Source organism: Herpailurus yagouaroundi, unplaced genomic scaffold, assembly GCF_014898765.1.
Source record: "Herpailurus yagouaroundi ecotype Mexico unplaced genomic scaffold, PumYag 28, whole genome shotgun sequence".
Classification (NCBI taxonomy): domain Eukaryota; kingdom Metazoa; phylum Chordata; class Mammalia; order Carnivora; family Felidae; genus Herpailurus; species Herpailurus yagouaroundi.
Genome location: NW_024412376.1, coordinates 128,502,396 through 128,526,580, shown reverse-complemented (window position 1 = coordinate 128,526,580; position 24,185 = coordinate 128,502,396). Strand labels below are relative to the sequence as shown.

Genomic DNA, 24,185 nt, shown 5'->3' with positions numbered 1-24,185 from the left:
GCATTCTGAGCACGTTTAAGGTAGGCTAGGTTAAACTATGATGTTCTGTAGGCTAGGGGTATTAACATGCATTTTCAACCTACAGTATTTTCAACTTGCAATAGGTTTTTTGAGATGTAACCCTTTCATAAGTCAAGGAAGAGCTCTAAAAGTTATTGTCAACCCAGGAGTTGATAAAGCAAAAGCTTCTATAACTTATTATAAGTGGAATTGAAAGCATTAAACTTCAAACCATAAGAAAGAAAGCAAGCAGATAGTTTTTAATACTAGATGTTATAATTTGGGATTAAGAAGAGGATGGAATAAGAAAAATATGAATGGATATGAAAAACAAGATGGGATATGGAAGAAAAGACCAGAAGTACCTGTTGAGGAAAGGAATACTGAAAAAGGGGAAGAGTGGGGTTTTTTTGTTTTTTTTTTTAAAGATTTTATTTGTAAGTAATCTGTATAGCCAACGTGGGGCTCAAAATCACAATTCTGAAATCAAGAGTTGCATGCTCTACTGAATGAGTTAGCCAGGCACCCCAAGAGTGTTCTTTTTTGTACACAAAACTAGAGGCTTATAAAACTCTTCCCACTGCAGCAGCAAAAGGTATTCATAATAGGTCTTTTCAGAAGCATATATACTCTGTTGGAGACGTGTATCTCCAGTATTTATTAAACTGAAAGACTGTGTAGCTAAGAATAAAGTCTGTAAAGATGAGTTTTGAACTGTGCTGTATGTTGTAAATCTACATCTACAAATTATACCTACGATACTGGTATCCAGAGATAACTATAACACGGCTGTATATTCCTTTAAGTCCTGTGCTCATTGTGTACATGTGTTTTACAAAATTAAGATTGTGTTGCATATATTTTTACCCTAGTTGTTTTAGCCTAATACTGTACCACAAACATTTCCCATGTCTTTGTGAAGATGAAATTTTCCTATTTCATACTTTTATGAAAATGAATTACAAAGTTTATAATACTCTCTGGCATTATGTGTCATGAGAAATGTATCTACTTTTTATTTTAAAATGCTATTTTTTTAATTTTTTAATGTTTGTTTATTTCAGAGAGAGAGACAGCATGAGCAGGGGGAGGGCCAGAGAGAAGGGGACGGAGGATCCAAAGCAGGCTCTGTATTGTCAGCACAGAGCCCGATGTGGGGCTTGAACTCATGAACTGTGAGATCATGACCTGAGCCAAAGCCAGACACTTAATTGAGCCACCCAGGTGCCCTTGTATCTACTTTTTAAAAAGTCATCTTTAGGGGTGCCTGGGTGGCTGAGTCGGTTAAGTGTCTGACTCTTGATTTTGGCTCTGGCCATGATCTCCTGGTTCATAAGATCGAGCCCCATGTCAGGCTCTGCACTGACAGTGCAGAACCTGCTTGGGATTCTCTCTCTCCCTCTTTGTTTTCCTCTCTCCCTCTCATGTGTACATGCTCACTCTCTCTCTTGAAAATACAATAAATAAACTTTAAAAAGTCATCACTAGAACAGATTTGTGAAATTCTGAATCTAATATGTTAATAGCTTTACAAACAAGTTTATAATGTTATTTATTCATTCATTCATTCATTCATTCTCGGGTAGGAGTGTTCTGAGGAAACGGAGTATATTAACTTGGCCTGAGGTAACCCACTAAAGGAGCCATGATGACAAATGAAGAGAGGGAGTGTTAGGCCTACTGTGAAGGGACTTTACCACCAGGCCACTGCTTGGACATTGCACTAGCCAGGGTTGTCCAGAGAAATAGAACAAATAGGAATGAGATTTATTATAAGGAATTGGCTCCTGTGATAAAAGAGTCCAAGAAACCCCAGCATCCACAAGCTGGAGTTTCTGGAAAGCCAGCAGCGCACTATGGAGGCCTGAGAGCCAGAGAATTGATGGTGTAGATTATAGTGCAAGTCTGAAGGCCTGAGAACCAGGAATGCTGAGGTCAGACTATCAGTGTCCCAGCTCAAGCATCAGAAAGGCAGATAGTAAATTCAACCTTCCTCTGCCTTTTTGTTCTCAAGGGATTGAGTGAGGGCCATCTGCTTTACTCAGTTCACCAATTCAAATGCTATTTTCTCCCAGAAACACTCTCACAGACACACCCAGAAGTAGTGTTCAACCAGTTTCTGGGCATCCCTAGTGAAGTTGACATGTAAAATTAACCATCAGAGATGTTTTCCTTTAGTGGCAGAGAATTCATCTCTCTCTCTCTTTTTTAAGTTTTTATTTAAATTCCAGTTAACATACAGTGTAATATTAGTTTTAGGTATACAATATAACGATTCAATAATTCCCTAGGTCACCTGGTGCTCAGCACAACACGTACCCTCCTTAACCCCCATCAGCTATTTAACCCATCCCCCTACCTACCTTCCTTCAGGGGTAACCATCATTTCTGTATAGTTAAGAGTCTGTTTCTTGGCTTGCCTGCTTCTCTCTTTCCCCCACCCCCTTTTGAGCAGAGAAGGAATGGGTGAAAGCTATGCTTTAGGAATATTGGTCTACTCAAGTCCTGGGAATAGCCTCTCCTAATAGAGTAGATCTGCCTCTGCAAATCATTCCAGAGCACTGCTGGGAGTAGATGCAAAGTACAGGAAGGGGTGCATACAGAGGTACTGTGAAGAAGAACCCAGTTGAATTTGGTGAACTTTTGTGATTTTTGAGTAGAAGTACCACTGATAGAAGTAGGGAGCATTACATTCACCTTAGGGGTAGGATGAGCTGGAAATGAGAGCAAGACAGGCATCCAAGTGGAAATGCCCCCCAGGCAAACAGGAACATAGTGCAGAAGTTCTGGAAGGAAGGAAAAGCTATGATAAGAAATGACAAAGTCATCAGTCTGTGTAGAGATGATTTTGAAGTGAGGAGTTGGACTTAAAGCCCTAAGAGAAAACAGATGAAGAGCTGAAAGGCTGAGCTTTGAGCCCAGAGGTAGGCAAGCACTTCTCAGCCCCTTGAGCAGACTTTCCAGGTTCCTTTGGGCAGATGTTGCCACTCCTTCTTCTGACATCGCAGAGCATTTGGTACGTTTCTTGGATTGACGTTAATGTTCTTATGTAGACTCTAAGTTTTTAGATTGTAATTCTAAATTTGTCAGACTAGAGATTCTGTTCTAGTTACCAAGTCTGAATAAGAGACATGTAGGTTCAAAAGTCTAGTTTTATAATAAAAAGCAGTACATTTTGAACAAATTTTAGGCTCTTTTGGCTGACCAAAAGTTCAACCAGATGACATAATTTTTGTTGTTGTTGTTTAGTTTCGGGAGAAAAAGAACTCAAAGACTTGTCCTCATGGAATTGTCTTTAATTTTATGTGAGCCACAGAGGAAATAGTTAGGCTGCTCTGATAAAGTGATACTTAAGCTAAAACCTGTGGGATTCTGAATTGCGTTCATTATTAGAATTCTCCAGTGACTTCTCAATATTTGTTTTAAAGATCTAGAAACAAAACAAAACAAATAACTTTTTTTTTCTCCTTTGTAAGATGATGTGACTTGTACTTAGATAAGGGAAAATTTGGTCTGTGTTTTTTTTTTCTTATACTCTTGTCTATTTAAAGCGAACCAGGAAAAACTGTTGTATTGTGTAGAAAACTGAGAATAACAGTAAAAGCTCATGGTTTTTATTTTAAAGTCATGAGTGTTTTACTAAAACATTGGTATGAATCATTTGATGGTATTTGAGTCTTTATCATATGCCAAGGATAGACAGGTGGTGTTGATACAACCTTACCCTTAAAAACTAACTGCAAGAAACAGTATTTTAGAATGATTATATGATGAGCAATGAATCGAGATTTTGACCAATTTTAAGATTACCCAGAGTACCAAATTTAGCAAACAGGAAGAATGCTTCTTATAAGTATTTTTTAAATACAAGTTATTGTATATAAATAATTACTGACTTTTAGTGGTAGTTTAAAGTTGATAACATGTGTTTGTTTGCTTTTCTTTAAAAAAAATTTTTTTTTAATGTTTGTTTATTTTTGAGAGAGGGAGACAGAGAGCAAGCAAGGAAGGGGCAGAGAGAGAAGGAGACACAGAATTCAAAGCAGGCTACAGGCTCTGAGCTGTCAACACAGAGCCTGATGTGGGGCTTGAACTCATGAACTATGAGACCATGACCTGGGCTGAAGTTGGATGCTCAACTGACTGAGCCACCAGGCACCCCTGTTTGCTTTTCTAACTTGTTCTAAATAAACTGTAATTCTGATTTTCTCAGTTAGTAGCTGGATTACTTTAGGCACACTCCATAAGCTAGTGGAACCCCAGTTCCCTTCATTAGGAATCTAATAGTAATAAAACAGTAAGCAATAAACTCACCCTTTCTAAGTCCTAAGTAAAGGTTCGCCATTATGATCATTTTTGTAGGCTAGTAATAACTACTAGCTACAGTTGTCACATTATTAAGTCATTTAATCAACATCTGAGAACTCCTTAGGACACTGTTTTGTAAATATTAAAATTGCCTAGTGGGAGACCTGGTATGATTTTTTTCTAAGGTGTCCTTTTGGACATAGTCCACATCTATTTTAGATAATTTGCATACAAATTTAAAGATAAGATGCAGTATTCTATTTAATTGTTTATAGTCTATCCCAAGATGCCATTTTGTGATTGCATTTCAAAGTAGAATTAGGTAATTTTCTTTTTGTCTATTATTTTATGTAATTTTATTTTGTTTGGTGTTGCAGAAGAAATACTGCTTACCTTTTCCCCCCTCCCCTCACATTGTTCTTGGAACAAATTATAAGGATATAAAGAAATAAAAGTAGGCTCTAAGATCATGCCTTGTTGATTTAAACATGCTAACAACTTAAATTCCCATGGAATACAAAGGCATCACTTTAGAGAACAAATTATTCCTCAGCAAAATTAAGGTGAAGGTGGGAGCCATTAAATTGTACAAGCTTCTGGAAGAAGCATATTAACATTTTTGTGCAGATAATTTGATTCTTGTTTGTAATATGTGGTCTTTCACATGGTGCTTGTCTTTGGGCAAGTATCGTGGGAAATAACAAACACTAATATAGAAATTAAACATTTAAACTTTATTATACCCCAATTAAGTTGGAATTAGCTATTATGGAAAACCTAACTTTCTTCAGATTGCCTTTAAAATAGCAGCCGTGTATAAGGTATTAAGATTTGTTTCAAGAGAATAGAAGTGTGTCAAAAACAAAACTACTGAAACCCAAGTGTTCAGGTGCCCAAGCTAGACCCCTGGAAATTGCCCCAGAGTCTCCCCCATTTCAGCTAGTCAGCAGCAGTCCTGAGGGCCCGCTCTCTAGTGATTTCTTCTGACTTGAGCCTACGGTGTGCTTTGAGAAATCTGCCACCAGATTATCTCGGCTTGGTCTCCAGGAACGACCCAATAGTGACCATCACAAATTGCAGGGCCACGGAGCTGTTGGTGGTAAAATCTGTCGTGATCCTGTGGAAGACTGTGCAATCTGAGGAGCTGCCTGACTGCTTATTTTCTTACATCACAATTAAAAATGCTATCATGAAGATGGCAGCATAGGAGGATGCTGGGCTCACCGCGTCCTGCTGATCGCTTAGATTCCACCCACATCTTCCTAAATTACCCAGAAAACCACCAGAAGACTAGCAGAATGGACTCTCCAGAGCCAAGTGTAGACAAGAGGCCCATGGAGGAGGGTCTGCCTCCCTCCCGGTGCTACAGGGCCCCTCCCGCAAGGGATCACCGACAGCAAAGCAAGCTAAGCCTGCCCCTCCCGCCCTTGTGCACCTTGCAGATCCACCCCAGCTAATATGCCAGATCCCCAGCACCACAAGCCTGGCAGTGTGCAAGTAGCCCAGACAGGGGCCACACCACTCCACAGTGAGTCCTGCCCCTGGGAGAGGAGAAGGTAAGGTACACACCAGTCTGACGATGGCCCCAGCAGTGGGCTGGGGGCAGACATCAAGTCTGACTGCGGCCCTGCCCACCAACACAAGTTACTCTGGACAGTACAGGGGAAGTGTCCTGCTGTTTGGAGCCACCTCAGAGACTACCCAAAATGACGAAATGAAAGAACTCTCCTCAAAAGAAACTCCAGAAAGTACGACAGCTAACAAATTGATCAAAAACAATTCAAGCAATATAACAGAACCAGAATTTAGACTAATAGTCATAAAATTAATCACTGGGCTTGAAAAAAGTATAGAGGACAGCAGAGAATCTATTGCTACAGAGATCAAGGGACTAAGGAATAGTCAGGAGGAGCTAAAAATGCTATAAATGAGGTGCAAAATAAAATGTAGGCGACCACAGCTCTTATTGAAGAGGCAGAGGAGAGAATAGGTGAATTAGAAGATAAAATTATGGAAAAAGAGGAAGCTGAGAAAAAGAGATAAAAAAAATTCAGGAGTATGAGGAGAAAATTAGAGAACTAAGTGATGCAATCAAATGGAACAATACCCATATAATAGGAATTCCAGAAGAGGAAGAGAGAGAGAAACGGGCTGAAGGTGTACTTGAACAAGTCATAGTTGAGAACTTCCCTGATCTGGGGAAGGAAAAAGGCATTGAAATCCAAGAGGCACAGAGAACTCCTTTCAGACGTAACTTGAATCGATCTTCTGCACAATATATCATAGTGAAACTGGCAAAATATAAGGATAAAGAGAAAATTCTGAAAGCAGCTAGGGTTAAACAGACTCCAACCTACAAAGGGAGACCCATAAGACTAGTGGCAGACCTATCTACTGAAACTTGGCAGGCCAGAAAGGAATGGCAGGAATTCTTCAGTGTGATGCACAGAAAAAATATGCAGCCAAGAATCCTTTATCCAGCAACTTTGTCACTCAGAATAGAAGGAGAGATAAAGGTCTTCCCAAACAAACAAAAACTGAAGGAATTTATCACCACTAAACCAGCCCTACAAGAGATCCTAAGGGGGATCCTGTGAGACAAAGTACCAGAGACATCACTACAAGCATGAAACCTACAGACATCACAATGACTCTAAACTCATATCTTTCAATAATAACACTGAATGTAAATGTACTAAATGCGCCAACCAAAAGACACAGGGTATCAGAATGGATAAAAATAAGACCCATCTGTTTGCCGTTTACAAGAGACTCATTTTAGACCTGAGGACACCTTCAGATTGAAAGTGAGGGGATGGAGAACTATCTATCATGCTACTGGAAGTCAAAAGAAAGCTGGAGTAGCCATACTTATATCAGACAAACTAGACTTTAAATTAAAGGCTGTAACAAGAGATAGAGAAGGGCATTATATAATAATTACAGGGACTACCCATTAGGAAGAGCTAACAGTTGTAAATGTCTATGTGCCTAATACGGGAGCCCCCAAATACATAAAACAATCACAAACATAAGCAACCTTATTGATAAGAATGTGGTAATTGCAGGGTACTTTAACACCCCACTTACAACAATGGATAGATCATCTAGACACAGGATCAATAAAAAAACAAGGGCCCTGTTGGGATGAGCACTGGGTGTTTTATGGAAACCAATTTGACAATAAATTTCATATATTGAAGAAAAAAAAAAAAAAAAAAACAAGGGCCCTGAATGATACATTGGATCAGATGGACTTGACAGATATATTTAGAACTCTGCATCCCAAAGGAACAGAATATACTTTCTTCTCGAGTGCACATGGAACATTCTCAAAGATAGGTCACATACTGGGTCACAAAAGAGCTCTTTATAAGTATAAAAGAATTGAGATCATACCATGCACACTTTCAGACCACAATGCTATGAAACTTGAAATCAACCATAGGAAAAAGTCTGGAAAACCTCCAAAAGCATGGCAGTTAAAGAACACCCTACTAAAGAATGAATGGGTCAACCAGGCAATTAGAGAAGAAATTAAAAAATATATAGAAACAAATGAAAATGAAAATACAACAATCCAAATGCTTTGGGATGCAACAAAGGCAGTCCTGAGAGGAAAATACACTGCAATCCAGGCCTATCTCAAGAAACAAGAAAAATCCCAAATACAAAATCTAACAGCACACCTAAAGGAAATAGAAGTAGAGCAGCAAATACACCCTAAACCCAGCAGAAGAAGAGAAATAATAAAGACCAGAGCAGAAATAAACAATATAGAATCTAAAAAAACTGTAGAACAGATCAACGAAACCAAGAGTTGGTTTTTTGAAAAAATAAACAAAATTGATAAACCTCTAGCCAGGCTTCTCAAAAAGAAAAGGGAGATGGCCCAAATAGATAAAATCATGAATGAAAATGGAATTATTACAACCAATCCCTCAGAAATATAAGCAATTATCAGGGAATACTATGAAAAATTATATGCCAACAAACTGGACAACCTGGAAGAAATGGACAAATTCCTAAACACCCACACCCTTCCAAAACTCAATCAGGAGGAAATAGAAAGCTTGAACAGACCCATAACCAGCGAAGAAATTGAATCAGTCATCAAAAATCTCCCAAAAAATAAGAGTCCAGGACCAGATGGCTTCCCAGGGGAGTTCTACCAGACGTTTAAAGCAGAGATAATACCTATCCTTCTCAAGCTGTTCCAAGAAATAGAAAGGGAAGGAAAACTTCCAGACTCACTCTATGAAGCCAGCATTACTTTGATTCCTAAACCAGACAGAGACCCAGTAAAAAAAGAGAACTACAGGCCAATATCCCTGATGAATATGGATGCCAAAATTCTCAATAAGATACTAGCAAATCGCATTCAACAGCATGTAAAAAGAATTATTCACCATGATCAAGTGGGATTCATTCCTGGGCTGCAGGGCTGGTTCAACATTGGCAAATCAATCAATGTGATACATCACATTAATAAAAGAGAAGATAAGAACATATGATCATGTCAATCGATGCAGAAAAAGCATTTGACAAAATTCAGCATCCTTTCTTAATACAAACCCTCAAGAAAGTCGGGATAGAAGGAACCTACTTAAGCATCATAAAAGCCATTTATGAAAGGCCCACAGCTAATATCATCCTCAATGGGGAAAAACTGAGAGCTTTCCCCCTGAAATCAGGAACACGACAGGGATGCCCACTCTCACCGCTGTTGTTTAACATAGTGTTGGAAGTGCTAGCATCAGCAATCAGACAACAAAAGGAAATCAAAGGCATCAAAATTGTCAAAGATGAAGTTAAGCTTTCACTTTTTGCAGATGACATGATATTATACGTGGAAAACCTGATAGACTCCACCAAAAGTCTGCTAGAACTGATACATGAATTCAAAGTCGCAGGATACAAAATCAATGTACAGAAATCACTTGCATTTTATGCACTAATAATGAAGCAACAGAAAGACAAATAAGGAAACTGATCCCATTCACAATTGCACCAAGAATCCTAAAATACCTAGGAATAAACCTAACCAAAGATATGAAAGATCTGTATTCTGAAAACTATAGAAATCTTATGAAGGAAATTGAAGAAGACATAAAGAAATGGAAAAACATTCTGTCCTCATGGATTGGAAGAATAAATATTGTTAACATGTCAATACTATCCAAAGCTATCTACACATTCGATGCAATCCCAATCAAAATTGCACCAGCATTCTTCTTGAAGCTAGAACAAGCAATCCTAAAATTTGTATGGAACCACAAAAGGCCCCGAATAGCCAAAGTAATATTGAAGAAGAAGACCAAAGCAGGAGGCATCACAATCCCAGACTTTAGCCTCTACTACAAAGCTGTAATCATCAAGACAGTATGGTATTGGCACAAAAACAGACACATAGACCAGTGGAACAGAATAGAGACTCCAGAATTGGACCCACAAAAGTATGGCCACCTAATCTTTGACAAAGCAGGAAAGAATATCCAATGGAAAAAAGTCTCTTTAACAAATGGTGCTGTGAGAACTGGACAGCAACATGCAGAAGAATGAAACTAGACCACTTTCTCACACCATTCACAAAAATAAACTCAAAATGGATAAAGGACCTGAATGTGAGACAGGAAACCATCAAAACCCTAGAGGAGAAAGCAGGAAAAAACCTTTCTGACCTCAGCCACAGCAATTTCTTACTTGACACATCCCCAAAGGCAAGGGAATTAAAAGCAAAAATGAACTATTGGGACCTCATAAAGATAGAAGCTTCTGCACTGCAAAGGAAACAACCAACAAAACTAAAAGGCAACCAATGGAATGGGAAAAGATACTTGTAAATGACACATCGGACAAAGGGCTAGTGTCCAAAATCTATGAAGAGCTCACCAAACTCCACACCCGAAAAGCAAAGAACCCAGTGAAGAAATGGGCAGAAAACATGAATAGACACTTCTCTAAAGAAGACATCCAGATGGCCAAGAGGCACATGAAAAGATGCTCAACGTCGTTCCTCATCAGGGAAATAGAAATTAAAACCACACTCAGTTACCACCTCATGCCAGTCAGAGTGGCTAAAATGAACAAATCAAGAGATGATAGATGCTGGAGAGGATGTGGAGAAACGGGAACCCTCTTGCACTGGTGGTGGGAATGCAAACTGGTGCAGCCACTCTGGAAAACAGTGTGGAGGTTCCTCAAAAAATAGATCTACCCTATGACCTAGCAATAGCACTGCTAGGAATTTACCCTAGGAATACAGGAGTGCTGAGGCATAGGGGCACTTGTACCCCAATGTTTATAGCAGCACTTTCAACAATGGCCAAATTATGGAAAGAGCCTAAATGTCTATCAACTGACGAATGGATAAAGAAATTGTGGTTTATGTACACAATGGAATACTACGTGGCAATGAGAAAGAATGAAATATGGCTCTTGTAGCAACGTGGATGGAACTGGAGAGTGTTATGCTAAGTGAAATAAGTCATACAGAGAAAGACAGAGACCATATGTTTTCACTCCTATGTGGATCCTGAGAAACTTAAAACCATGGGGGAGGGAAGGAAAAAAAAAAGTTAGGGAGGGAGCCAAACCATAAGAGACTCTTAAAAGCTGAGAATAATCTGAGGGTTGGTGGGAGTTGGGAGGGAGGGGAGCGTGGGTGATGGGCACTGATTGAGGAGGGCACCTGTTGGGATGAGCACTGGGTGTTGTATGGAAACCAATTTGACAATAAATTTCATAGTAAAAAAATAAAAAAATAAAAACATTATAAAAAAACCTAATCACTCAACAAATTTGAATGCCTACTCATTGTAAGCACTGAGAGATTTAGAGATTTAAACAAAAAATGGAAAAAAAAGGTAAATACAATACCTTTCTTCCAGGAACCTACTTTATTTTCTGATTTTGACAAATCACTGTGTTGGGGCAAATGGGTGGCTCAGTCAGTTAAGCATCCGACTTCGGCTCAGATCATGGTCCCATGGTTTGCGAGTTCAAGCCCCACATCAGGCTCTCTGCTGTCAGCACAGAGCCTGCTTTGGATCCTCTGTCTCCCTCTCTCTCTCTGCCCCTCCGCTGCATGCTCTCTCTCTCCCTCAAAAATAAATAAGCATTAAAAAATATATAATAAGAATCACTGTGTTGATTTTAGGAGTTTCAAAATAGTAATGTTAACATTTTAGGATTATCTCATAAATTCATAGGATTGCAGCAGTCTTAAAATGAGACTAAATATCAGTGACCTTCTAAAGTAATTAATCTTTTGTGTGATATTTTCTAAAGTGATGGTTCTTTAAATTCACTTTCTAAACCATTTTTTATTTGGCAGTCCTCAGTAAGTGACTATATATTTGGAGTGATGTCTCCTTCTTGAGAGGTGGGCCCTGGACCTATGGACCTTGTTTTAAGTCCCAGGACAAGTTTAGGAGCTGGGGGACCGTGAGAAGGTTACTAACTTACCAAAACCAGTTTTTTCTAATTTGTAAAAGGTAGGGTAGGGGGCAGGGATTGTAATTCCTTCATAGTACTAACCACATAACATTGATACAAAAATTAAATCAGTTGGTGTGTATAAAGCATCTGATAAATTTTAGCTGCTGTTTATAGAGTGATTATTATTTGATTATTGTAAATTTTTTAGTATTTTATGGGAAAATGCTACATCAAAGAGAAATACTCAGAATCCTCTGTTTAAATTTGTTAAAGTAAGAAATAGAAGTTTACATCCTCCACTCTTTCTTCTTATGTCTCCCCTTCCTCCCAACCCCCACTCCAGTGTAATCACTGCTAATAGTCCAGTGTGTTCTTCCCCACGTTTCCCATGCTTATGTAGCAGAGCTGTTTGATCTTGAACTCTAAGAGAAGCAGAATTGGGTCTAGGAGTTTGCCTGAAGGAGGGATTGTGAAGGCTATGTCCTGTCCAGTGACAGTGGTTCAGGAGCACAAGCAAATAACTAGATGCAATAAATTCTACTTGTGTATTCAGGCTGTGGGAGAAGAAGAAGGTCCTTTTACTAGTTTTAATTCTTGATTGGGTAAGGAAATACAGCCTTGTTTTGAGTCTCCCATGATGATAAATCTTCAGAGCTAGTTAAATGTGGCAGTGAGCATTGTCACCAGCTTGCACTTGGTTTCTCACACTGTGTTCTCTTGCCCTATGTCTTTGTACTCTGCCTAAGTACCCTGACTGATACACTGTTCCACTGTCTTCACCTCAGTCAGTCTTGATCATCCTATAAGACTCACCTCCTCCAGGACTAAACACCCCAATGGTTGGCTTCCATAGCAGTAGTAGTAACCTGTACCTACAGACCTCTCTCTTAAGAAAGTACTGTTTGTGTCTCTTTTTCAAATTTCAACCATAACTTCAATAGGGTGGTGAACATATATTAACCATTTGTGTATTCTTAGCACCTAATATGGTAGCTGGCATAAATTAACATCAGTATATGTTTATTGATCTGAATGAGCTAGCTGTTGGGCAAATAAGCTATTTTTTTTTTTTTGAAATCCTGGTGTTTACTCCAAATAGGGGACAATGAAGTTAATTCAGTTATGAAATTGGCTTCATTTGAATTTCGTTCCAATGTGGAATAAATAAGCTTGTCCTTCATAGGAATCCTACTTTTTATGTTTGAAAGAAAAATAAAATTCTTAACCCTAAGATTCAAGTCTGTCTTCTCTTCCTATCATCACACTTCACAAATTCTTAGCAAATTTTCCTCATAGCTTTCCTCATAGAAAAAGTAGAGGTCATTAAGCATGAATGTATGTATCCCAGATTCCTTTGTGCATCATTCACATTTATACCTACTTTCTTCTGACCTGAGATGAAGAACTAGCTCCTTTTATTATAATAGTAACCCTTCATCTGTGTTCTTTTTTCCTTTTTTTTCCAGTTTTTTAAAATGTTTTATTTATTTTTGAGAGAGAGAGAGAGCGAGCATGCTTGCATGCACGCGTGAGAGGGGCAGAGAGAGGGAAACACAGAATTCAAAGAGGGCTCTGGGCTCTTAGCTGTCAGCAGAGTCCAATCTGGGGCTTGAACCCACGGACTATAACCTGACCTGAGCCGAAGTTGTTTGACTGAGCTACCCAAGTGCCCCCTTTCATCTGTGTTCTTAATCCTATTCCTTGTTGTTTTCTTTCTTTCTTTCTTTCTTTCTTTCTTTCTTTCTTTCTTTCTTTCTTTCTTTTCTTTTCTTTTCTTTTCTTTTCTTTTCTTTTCTTTTCTTTTCTTTTCTTTCTTTCTTTTTTGAAAGAAAAAGCATGCATGCGTGTGCCGTAGGGGGGGAGAGAGAGAGAATCTTAAGCAGGCTCCAGTGTGGAGCCCAACGGGGCCTTGATCTCACAACCATGAGATCCTGACCTGAGTCAAAATCAAGAGTCAAGCATTTGACTGACTGAGCCACCCAGGCACTTCTGTTTCTTGTTGTTTCTTCAAAACCTCAATGACCTTTCCTACTCTGTGTTCTATCTTCTACCTTGCCTTTTCCATAGACTCCTTCCCAACAGCCCATGTTCATGTCCAATTCTCTCATCCTTTGTCCTTTGACTTACCTTTCATTGCAGTGGCTACTTTTACCCCTTATTCCTTTCAGAGGCTAAACGTGACATGCTATTTCTTCAACCTTCAGGCATTCTTAGGTTCATGGAGGTCTTACTTTCTAATTCACACTCCCCAGCAACAATTTTACACCATCAGCCTTTTCCATAGTCAACAGACATCGTAATAAATAAATGCTGTAGGAATGGCTCCTTTGCAGCTTCTTTTACTATGATGACTCCCTTTTTGAACTTTCCTTCTCCCTAGATTTCTGTGATCTCGTTTTCTCTTGGGTCTCCTTCCAATTCTCTATCACCTTGACGTCTCTTTTCCTGAGGAATCTCATGTCCTTACCTGGTGTCTGACATAGGTGTCTCTGTACCCAGTACTTCCAAACTCACATCTGGAAATTCAGATCAGAACCCTCAAATTGCTGCACATCTTCAGTTTATATCCCATTTCAGATAAAACCTTTCCAGTCTGAGTTTTTATTATCTGCCCTCTCACGTGACCAGTTGCTTCTAAAATGTGACACATGGCGAAAGGCACCATTCCTCATCCCGTCAGGCAAGTTAGAAACCATAATGTCATCTTCTATAACTTCTTTACATGTAGTAAGTCATGAAATATGGTGTACTAAGTTGTAAAACATGTACTAAGTAGAAAAACCCAAACATGTCTTGATTTAATCTTGTATTTATCTCTGTTGCTATTGCCTTAATTTTGATCATCTTCATTCTTCTCCTGAATTATTTCAATAACTTTACATTGTTGTTTTGTTTTGTTTTGTTTTGTTTTTGGCCATTCCTACTCCAAATTAGCCTGACACCCAAAATCCATCCATTACTCTGTCACAGGAGTTAGCAAGTAGAGATAGTATCAAATCCTTCTTCTGGTGAACCTTGTGACTCCCCATTTTTTATGGAATGAAATCACCACTCTTAGAGTTGTAGGACTGAACCTTTGAAATATGACCCATGCCTGTGTTTTTGATCTTCTCTCTTACTTCCTTCCATGAAGAGTGAACTGGTGTATACAAACAGTAGGAAAAAAGGGTGGTACAAACCATTGATTTGCCTTTCTCCTTACACTAACCAACTCTTTAGGTAATTGAGGATTTTCTTTAGTTGGATTCAACCTGGTGCATTAGGTATTTGGGGGAAAAGCGTCCTGAAAACGTACTTCTTAGGTATCCTTTTAAGCTAAATATTTCTTGAGATAACGGATATAATTCCCTATAGCAGAAAGTGTACAAACATTGGCCTAAGGTGGCATTTCTATTTGATCTGATGCATAATTTAGAATATAGCTGTCGCTCAGGCTTCCTTGACAATGAATTTGAATATTTAGCTCTATAAATGTAATTGAAGAGAAATCTTTACTCTGAAAATAAGTGTATTTTTGTGACAATTACCAGTTGCATTGGTAGGCAATGGAGGAATGAGACAGACCTTCCTAATATTTGTTGATAGCATTGTATATGAAATGCTGCTGAACTAGTTGATATGATGTTCTTTGATACAGATTTCCTCATTCTACTCTAAGGAAAATGCTTTGTGAAGCGTCATTCATGCTGGTTAGTATGAAAAGGCATGAGAAAAACTTTAACATAAAGCAGGATATTTAAGGCAGACAATCTCAAATGATGTCTCTTTCCTTTAAAATGAATATATAAATGGGAAAACTACACTTTTGAATTCAAAAGACTTAAAATTTGCCATTCTTCTTTCTAATGATCAGCTACAGCAGACTCATGACTGTTTATCAGTATTTCCATTAAGTGATAGTTAGAGGCGTTAATAGCAGTATAATGATTTTTAAAACGCTGAGTATTTTATTTATTTCATTTTATTTTTTATTTCATTTCCTTGATGTTTTCTTTCATTATTCATCCTATACAAAGGATGGGAAGCTCCTTGAAAGTAGATGGTATGTCTTGTGCACTTGTGAGTTCTTGATACCTGACCACAGGGCAGCACACAGTAATTGCCTTATGCGTGAATAAACTTATCAAACGTTAGTTTTATTCCAGAATTACTCTCAAGCAGCTTAATAGTTCAAAAATCTCAAGGACTAAAGAGCTGAAAAATGTGTTTTAGTAACTAAATAGCTAAATTTTCAGGTGAAGCAAATTCTGGAATTTAGGTTTTCTCTGGCTTCCGTTTTAGCATTTAATGGATTAAAATTCACCCCAAATGCTTAAAACATGCCTCAAATTATACACAAAACCTAAAAAATAAGATTATCTGTGTTTCTGTCTTAATATTCTCTTTAAACTTCCCCTCCTCCCCCAATGTTAGGAAAGAGAAAAAATATGTCGACCAATGCTGGAAAGACGTTGCTGTTGGGGACTTCATTCGCCTTTCCTGTAATGAGGTTATTCCTGCAGACATGGTCTTACTCTTTTCCACCGATCCAGATGGAATCTGTCACATTGAGACTTCGGGTCTCGATGGAGAGAGCAATTTAAAACAGAGGCAGGTGGTTCGGGGATATGCAGAGCAGGTAAATACTGTGTTCTCACTTGGTGACTTATTAACATTTTTCCTTTCAGAAGATGACCGAGCTCATTTTTCACAGAGACAGAAAATGAGATTTTTAAATTTATTTTTACCATTACAAAATAGAAGCCCAGGGGGCTTAATCCATTTACAGATATCCCTGGAAGTGTTTTATAGATAATAGGCTGTAATGACTTTGAAGTTCACACATTTTAGTCTGGCGATCCTATATTTTTTGGAACTGAATTAAGGAAAACTAACAGAATTATTTTGCAATTTGGAAAATTATTTTGCAATGGAAACGATCACCTTCTGTTCCTACAATGTATAATTGCATACATACCCAGACCTTTTGAGACTTGTGTAGTTTCTCATGCCACAGGGCTTCTAGACTCTTCACTACACTGTGGCGAGGGAAACAAGAACTGTGAAGTTCTGTGAACATGAGTTTGAATGAATTCTAGCTCTCCTATTACATTATTGTGTGGCCTTGGGCAAGTCACTTATTTTGTGCCTCAGTTTATCTTAAAATAGAAATGATGATGCCTGTCTCATACCATTGCTGTGAGATGTAAATGAAGTAATGTATGTAAAAATATGTACATTGCTTAAATATTAGTTTCCCTTCCCTGTCTCTGGAAGCACTTGAGGTGAAGTTTTTAAAAATTTAATAGTCTTTTTAAAACTGAACCATTAAGTCAGGTAACTGACTTAAACTGAACCATTAAGTTCATAAACTAAAAAGTGTTTTAGCCAAATAAATGCCCTGATCTTTAGTAAGTTTCATGATATGGTGTAACATTGGGCCGTCTTTCTATCTATGGATTTAATTTAGATCCTGTGATTGATAAGCCTCTCCGCTTTGCACTGTCACTTTTGTGAACATTTCTATTACTAAGACGTTTGTAAAAATCTTGTACAACTTGAGATTCCATTATATACTACTAAGTACCTATTCTGAAGGTAACACCAGTTGATTAATCAGTACACTTTGGGATCAATTAAGGGTGAGTGCTCTGGAATCCCATGACCTAGATTATAATCCTGTTTCTAAACACCTCCTTGTGTGGAGACGTAGAGCAAACTACTGATCTTCTCTCTGTGTCTCTTTCTTTACCTGTTAATTAGACCTAATTATAGCACCTACCTCATATTAAGAAATTAATATGTTTAAAGTACATAATAGAGATTCTACTACATCAAAAGAACTAAAAAATTAGTGATTAGCAAATCAAATCATCTAATTATATAACTCATTTTCCACATGTTTTGCTGTGATACGTTAATACTTGATGAGATATATCAATAATAATTTTTTTTACTAGGCAAACATTCATATGAAAACAAGGAAATGAGATAAGGTTTCCCTGGCTTATTCTTAGTGAATCCATGCCTGTGTTCTATAAAAACATTTTGTTTATTTGCTCACGGGTTTCATAAAGCATACTAAAATTACCATTTAATCCATTAGAGAATTTTGTAAATGCTGACGTCCAGCTTATTTTTAAATTTTTAAAGAAAATTTGCTGGGATAAATGCATAATGTGCTCAGAGTGTTCGCATACACATTTAATCTCCGAAAATCCCTACATGATAAAAGAATAACAACAAAGTATTTTCAGCTTTTCAGTGATTTCTGCATAAAGGAGTGTCTGCTGTATGAATAGAAGGTCTTCTCTGCAGAGAGTCCTGCATGGATTCTAGTGTATGAATAAGACCTATAGATGTTTGTTAATGCTCCAGGACCATCCCCATCCCACATATTCATTTATGATTATGCCTCTACTGTTCTTCATTTTCTTTATTTGGGCAATTTGTGACCTAAATTTGGTAGCAAGAATGCATTAGTTTTATCTTAAGAGTTGGTGAAAGGATAAACACTTATATATCAAGGGTTTAACTTTGAATTTTTCTTGTGTCATGATTTTAAAATATGTAGATATATGTGTGTGTGTATATATATGTATATATATTTTGTTTGTTTGTTTTTAGGACTCTGAAGTTGATCCAGAGAAATTCTCCAGTAAGATAGAATGTGAAAGTCCAAACAATGACCTCAACAGATTCCGAGGCTACCTGTGAGTGATACATGACTTAACCTTCGTTGGTATGAGTAGAATTATGTGTTGCAATTATATTTACTGCAGTATTTTTGTGTATGTATATCCAAGTTAAATCACCAAAGGCCATGTGTTTAGCCACCTATTAATTTGTCTTTATTTTAATAATCTGGTAAATATTATTAACTGGGTGTTGTATGAAAGCCAATTTGACAATAAATTATATTTAAAAAATAATAAAAAATAAAAACCACAACAAAAGCTTGTTCTTAAAATAATCACAAAATCTCGGTCAGTGGTGTAAGAATGTTTTACATGAGCTCTGTATTAAGCTTAAGACATGTTGTTTGGAAGGAGGGGCCTTCACAGAACTGGCAACCTAGGTGACATGATAGGATAGTGTCCTCCTGCAGAATTAGAGTATCAAGTGGATATTTCTGGTTGGCAAAAGGTAGCCAAGGAATTGAAATGTGTAAGAAAAAGTATGGGAAGTCACAACAGTGTTCATTCTGGAGCCTTCGAGGCATCTATATCCCTTTTGCAAGGGCAGCTAGAATTTGGTGTCTTACCTAATTTCAGCCACTTAAGTGCTTTATGTCTTGAACCAAGTTATTTACTCTTTTTGATCCTCAGTTCCCTGATTTTTAAGAGGAGAGGAGACAATCAGATCTACTTCATAGTAGTGATCTTATGAGAGAATGGTAAAGAAAATTTCCAACTCATTTTGGAGACCAGGATTATCCTGATACCATAAACATACAAAGACACTTATGGAAAGATCAGTGTCCTGCATGAACACAGATGCAAAATTATGGCAAATCAAATCCAATGATATATAAGAAGGATAATATATCATGACCCAGTGGGACCTATCCCAAAAATGCAGGCTGGTTTAATATTAGAAAAGCAGAGTGCTTAAGTGGCTCAGTCGGTTGAGTGTCCAAGTCTTGATTTCAGCTCAGGTCATGATCCCAGGGTTGTGGGATTAAGCCCTGCGTCAGGCTCCACCCTGAGTGTGGAGCCTGCGTAAGATTTTCCCTCTCTTCCCCTCTTCCCCTGTCCCTTATTCGCATGCTCGCTCTCTCTCTCTCTCTCTCAAAAAAAAACAAAAACAAAAAAAACCTTAATATTAGAAAGTCAAATGATGTAATCCACCATATTAACAAGCCCCAATTAACAAATTAAAAAAGAAAAACCCAAGTGATCATCTCGTGAATGTAGACAAAGCATTTGACAAAATCTAACTTCTGTTCTTGCAAACTGGAACTAGAAAGGAACTCTCTCAACCCGGTAATGGCATATACGAAGAACCTACAGTTAGAATCATACTTAATGGTGCAAGACTAAATGCTTTTAAATGTTTTTTCCCTAAGATCAGGAACAAGACAAGGATATTTACTCTCACCACTTTTATTTAAGATTTCACTAGAGATTCTAGATTAGTGTAGTCAGGCAAGAAAAGGAAATAAAAGATTTCAACTAAAAAAGAAGTAAAACTTTATTATTCATAGATGGCTTGATGCTCTTTGTGGAAAACCTGATAAAATCTATAAGAATTTAACAATTGGGCTTAACAATGTTGTAGGAAACAGATCAATATACAGAAATCCATTGTATTTCTATATACTAGCAATGAGCAATCAGATATTGAAATTTTTCAAAATACAACTTATGATAGCATCAGAAAAAATGAAATACCTGAGGCTAATCCTGACAAAAGTTGTGAAACACCTGCACACTCAAAACCATTGAACACTGCGGAAAGAAATGAAAGACCTAAATAAGTGGAGCAATGTATGCTGTTCATGGGTTGAAAGACTCAGTATTGTTATGATTCAGTTTTTTTTCCAAATCGATCTGTAGATTCAATGTAATCCTAATCAAAATCCTAGCATGTGTTTTTTTAAAGAAATTGGCATGTTTATTTTAATTTTTTTTCCAAATCGATCTGTAGATTCTATGTAATCCTAATCAAAATCCCAGCATGGTTTTGTTTTGTTTTTTTTTAAAGAAATTGACAAGTTTATTCTAAAATTTATATGGGGTTGCAAAGAACCTATATTACCTTAAAACAGCACTGAAACAGAACAGAGTGGGAGAGCCAACACCACCTGATTTCAAGACTTCTAGTAAAGTACAGTAATCAAATTAGCATCATTTTGGCATAAAGATAGACCAGCAGATCAGAAAAGATTAAAAGATTATAGAATCCAGAAATTGACCCACACATTTATGGACGATTGGTTTTTGTTGTCCATAAATGTGCCTTTGACAAAGGTACACAAAGCAATTTAGTGAAGAAAGGTTTTTCTTGTCAACAAATGATGCTAAAACGATTGGATATCCATATTGTAAAAAATAAACTTCAAGCCATACCTCTCACTGTTTAAAAAACTGAACTAAAAGTGGCTTCTATAGTTTAATGTAAACCTAAGATTTGAAACTCCTTAAACATGGAGGAAACATAACAGAAATCTTTGCTATCTTCAGTTAGGCAAAGACTTCTCAGAACACCCAAAGCACAATAAAAGGACAAAAAAATACATAAAAGAATTTCAGAATCAAAATTAAAACCTTTTTCTCTTCAATGACACTATTAAGTGAATGAAAAGATAAGTAACAGATTGGAAGAAAATGTTCTCAATGCGTGTAGCTGATGTGTTCAGATTATACAAAGACATCTTAAAACCTGGTAATAAGGGGCGCCTGGGTGGCTCAGTTGGTTAAGTGTCCACCTTCAGCTCAGGTCATGATCTCATGGTTGCTGAGTTCAAGCCTTACATCCTCTGTCTGCTGTCAGTGCAGAGCCCGCTTTGGATCCTCTATTTCCCTTTCTCTCTGCCCCTACCCTCTCGCGAGCATGTGTGCATGCTCTCTCTCTCTCCCTCAAAAATAAATAAACATTTAAAAAAAACCTCAGTAATAAGAAAACAAACAATAAGTTTTAAAATAGTCCAAGAAATTTGAACAGACACTTCACCAAAAAACGTATATAGGTGACAAATAACTGTGTAGAAAGATACAAGTTAAAACCACAGAGCTACAACTACTAACAGTTCAAAAGACCCAACTATACCCAGTGCTGGTGAGTAAGTAGGAGAACTGGAGTGCCCACTTACTGCTTGTGGGAATATAAAGCAATACAGCCACTTTAAAAAACAACTTGGAAGTTTCTTAAAAAGTTAAACATATGCCCACTGTATGATCTGGGTGTTCCACTCCTAGGTAGTTACCCACGAGAAAATAAAACATGTCTCGGTAGAGTAGTCTGTACACAAATATTCATAGCAGCTTTGTTTGTAATAGTCCAAAACTGGAAACAAGCCAAATACCATCAGCAAGAGCATGGATGAACAAATTGTATATCCATACAGTGTATGGAATTCATTGCAGGGGGAATTCAGCAAAAGGAATTCACTGGTGCTACATGCTAAAATATGGATGCATCTCTGAATGTCACGTTCAGTGAAACAAGCCAGGCAGGAAAGAATATATACTCTATAGTTTGATTTATATAATTTCTTGAAGATAAACCCAATTTAAAGCAATAGAAAGCAGATAAATGAGTGCCTTAACTAAATTTCTGGAACTGGACTCCTAGTCTACCTTGTCAGCCTCTCTCTTCATCCCGCTTGGACATATTTTTTTTTCTTAATAGACACATTGGAACATCATTTGCTGTTGTGAGTACTCAGTCTTGCCCTAGAACCCTTACCTACTTCTAAGGCCCCACTAGCCTCTTGGCTGTCCTAATTATCACTTGCCTCTGGATTCTCTGATGCCACGTTCACCTGCTCTATGGTTTTTCCATTCGTGATGGGCTCCTCTGATGTCTGTCTGCTTCAACTGTGCTGCCTTACTTTCTGATTAGTCTGATCTGACCACTGGAATTGCCTTTCTCTTGGAATCCACAACTAAAGCTGCTCTCTGCTTCTTTTCCCTCCCTCAGATTCTGTCTTCCTCAGTAATTAGATTTTCCTGGGTCTGCTCTGTTGAAGCTTCTATTAAGCTGGCTTCAGCAACTTGCAAGGAAGCATTGAATGATAGAGTCAGCTCAGGTAGATAAAGTGATTTTTCTGTGGAATTATTTTTATCCACTAAGCTAACTCCTTATCCTTTACCTGCTTTGTGGTCTGTTTTCTAAAATCAACAAAAATTGAGATGCTCAGGCTCACTTTCTTTTTTTTTTTTTTTTTTTTCAGCGTTTATTTATTTTTGGGACAGAGAGAGACAGAGCATGAACGGGGGAGGGGCAGAGAGAGAGGGAGACACAGAATCGGAAACAGGCTCCAGGCTCTGAGCCATCAGCCCAGATCAGGCTCACTTTCTATATGGTGCCTTCTCTGATCTTACTCTCAGGTAGAGCTTTCTCCCTATTTGTGTCCACAGTGCATGTTGAATATCAAGTTTCTATTATAATATCTATAATTACTACACTTACATATTTCTGTATCAGTCACTTCCCCTTAGACCACAGGAGCCAAGACTATGTGTGTTTTTCTATTCCCAGCATCTGAGTGGGAATGCTGGGCCTGTAATAGATGTTGCCTAGTGATTTCAGGGGATGAGAGCTCTATGTGGACAGTCAGTGCTTCATATAGAGTCCAGAGATCTCACATCATAAGTGCCAAATATCATATACCTGTCAAGGGCAGGACCTGTTTAATGTTTGGGCAGATGCTATTATTATAGAAGTTAGGCTTTGATCTAATGATAGTAACCTAGAGTGATGTAATGGTGAAAAATAAGGATCTGGTGGGGGGGGGTAGGAATTTTAAATCTTACTGAGGAACTTTGGAAATGGTTTCTATGTTGAATCTGTTCCTATAAAGGCTCTAGGGATAATGAATGTTACATTGATGAGGATTGTGTGGGGCTTGCCTGGGAACACTACATAGAAATGTTACTGTTGAACTTAAATTCTTCATCTGCAGGGGTGCTTGGGTGGCTCAGTTGGTTAAGCATCCGACTTCTGTTCAGGTCATGATCTCGCCATTTGTGAGTTCGAGCCCCGCATTGGGCTCTGTGCTAACTGCTCAGAGCCTGGAAACTGCTTTGGATTCTGTGTCTCCTCCTGTCTCTGTCCCTCCCATGCTCATGCTCTGTCTCTCTCTGTCTCTCAATAATAAAATAAATGTTAAAAAAATTTTTTTATATAAAAAATTTTTTATCTGCAAAACCAGGAAGCAGAATTAAATTAAACCCAAGGACACTACACTATAGTTGTCTCTTTGTACCTAAAACCACATATGTGAAAGCATACAAACATAGATCTCCTAGAATAAGGTGTTTGCAAATTATAGGAGTGAAATGACACATCTGTTTCTTCCTCCTTTGTGGTATCCTTCTTTGCAGAGTTTTCCTTAGTAATTGCAGGTAGCAAGGATACCAGATAACAATTACCGTTCTCCTATATTTAAGAAAGAAGAAACAACTTATCAACTGAAGTATATTGCTTAGAAAGCAACCTAATTTTAATGCTGAAGTTAAGAGGGCATTTTCAAAATAGGTGAAATACATTACTTTTGCTTATTTAAAAAAAAAAGTCCAATTATTTTGCTCTTTATTTTTGCCACTGTTGTAACTTGACCAAGTAATTGCTTTGATAATCTTTAAACCATTTATTACAGAAGCTTTCCAACAGGCAAAAGCAAAAAGAAAAATATAATGAACACTCATGGGCTCTCACCCAGATTTAACTATTTCATAATTTTGCCAGTTTTGTGGGGGGGGGGGGGGGGGGGGGGGGGGGGGGGGGGGGGG

At 37.8% G+C, this 24,185-nt stretch overlaps 1 protein-coding gene across 5 annotated transcripts in view; it reads left to right on the top strand.

Annotated features, from left to right (window-relative positions):
• ATP10D (ATPase phospholipid transporting 10D (putative)) overlaps positions 1-24,185 on the top strand; it is a 111,485-nt gene that overhangs the window by 31,925 nt on the left and 55,375 nt on the right. For all 5 annotated transcript variants that reach the window (XM_040484402.1, XM_040484398.1, XM_040484389.1 and 2 more), the window contains 2 exons: positions 16,162-16,366; positions 18,355-18,440. In XM_040484402.1, the coding sequence (XP_040340336.1) occupies positions 16,162-16,366; positions 18,355-18,440 (291 nt within the window). The remainder of the gene's footprint in view (positions 1-16,161; positions 16,367-18,354; positions 18,441-24,185) is intronic.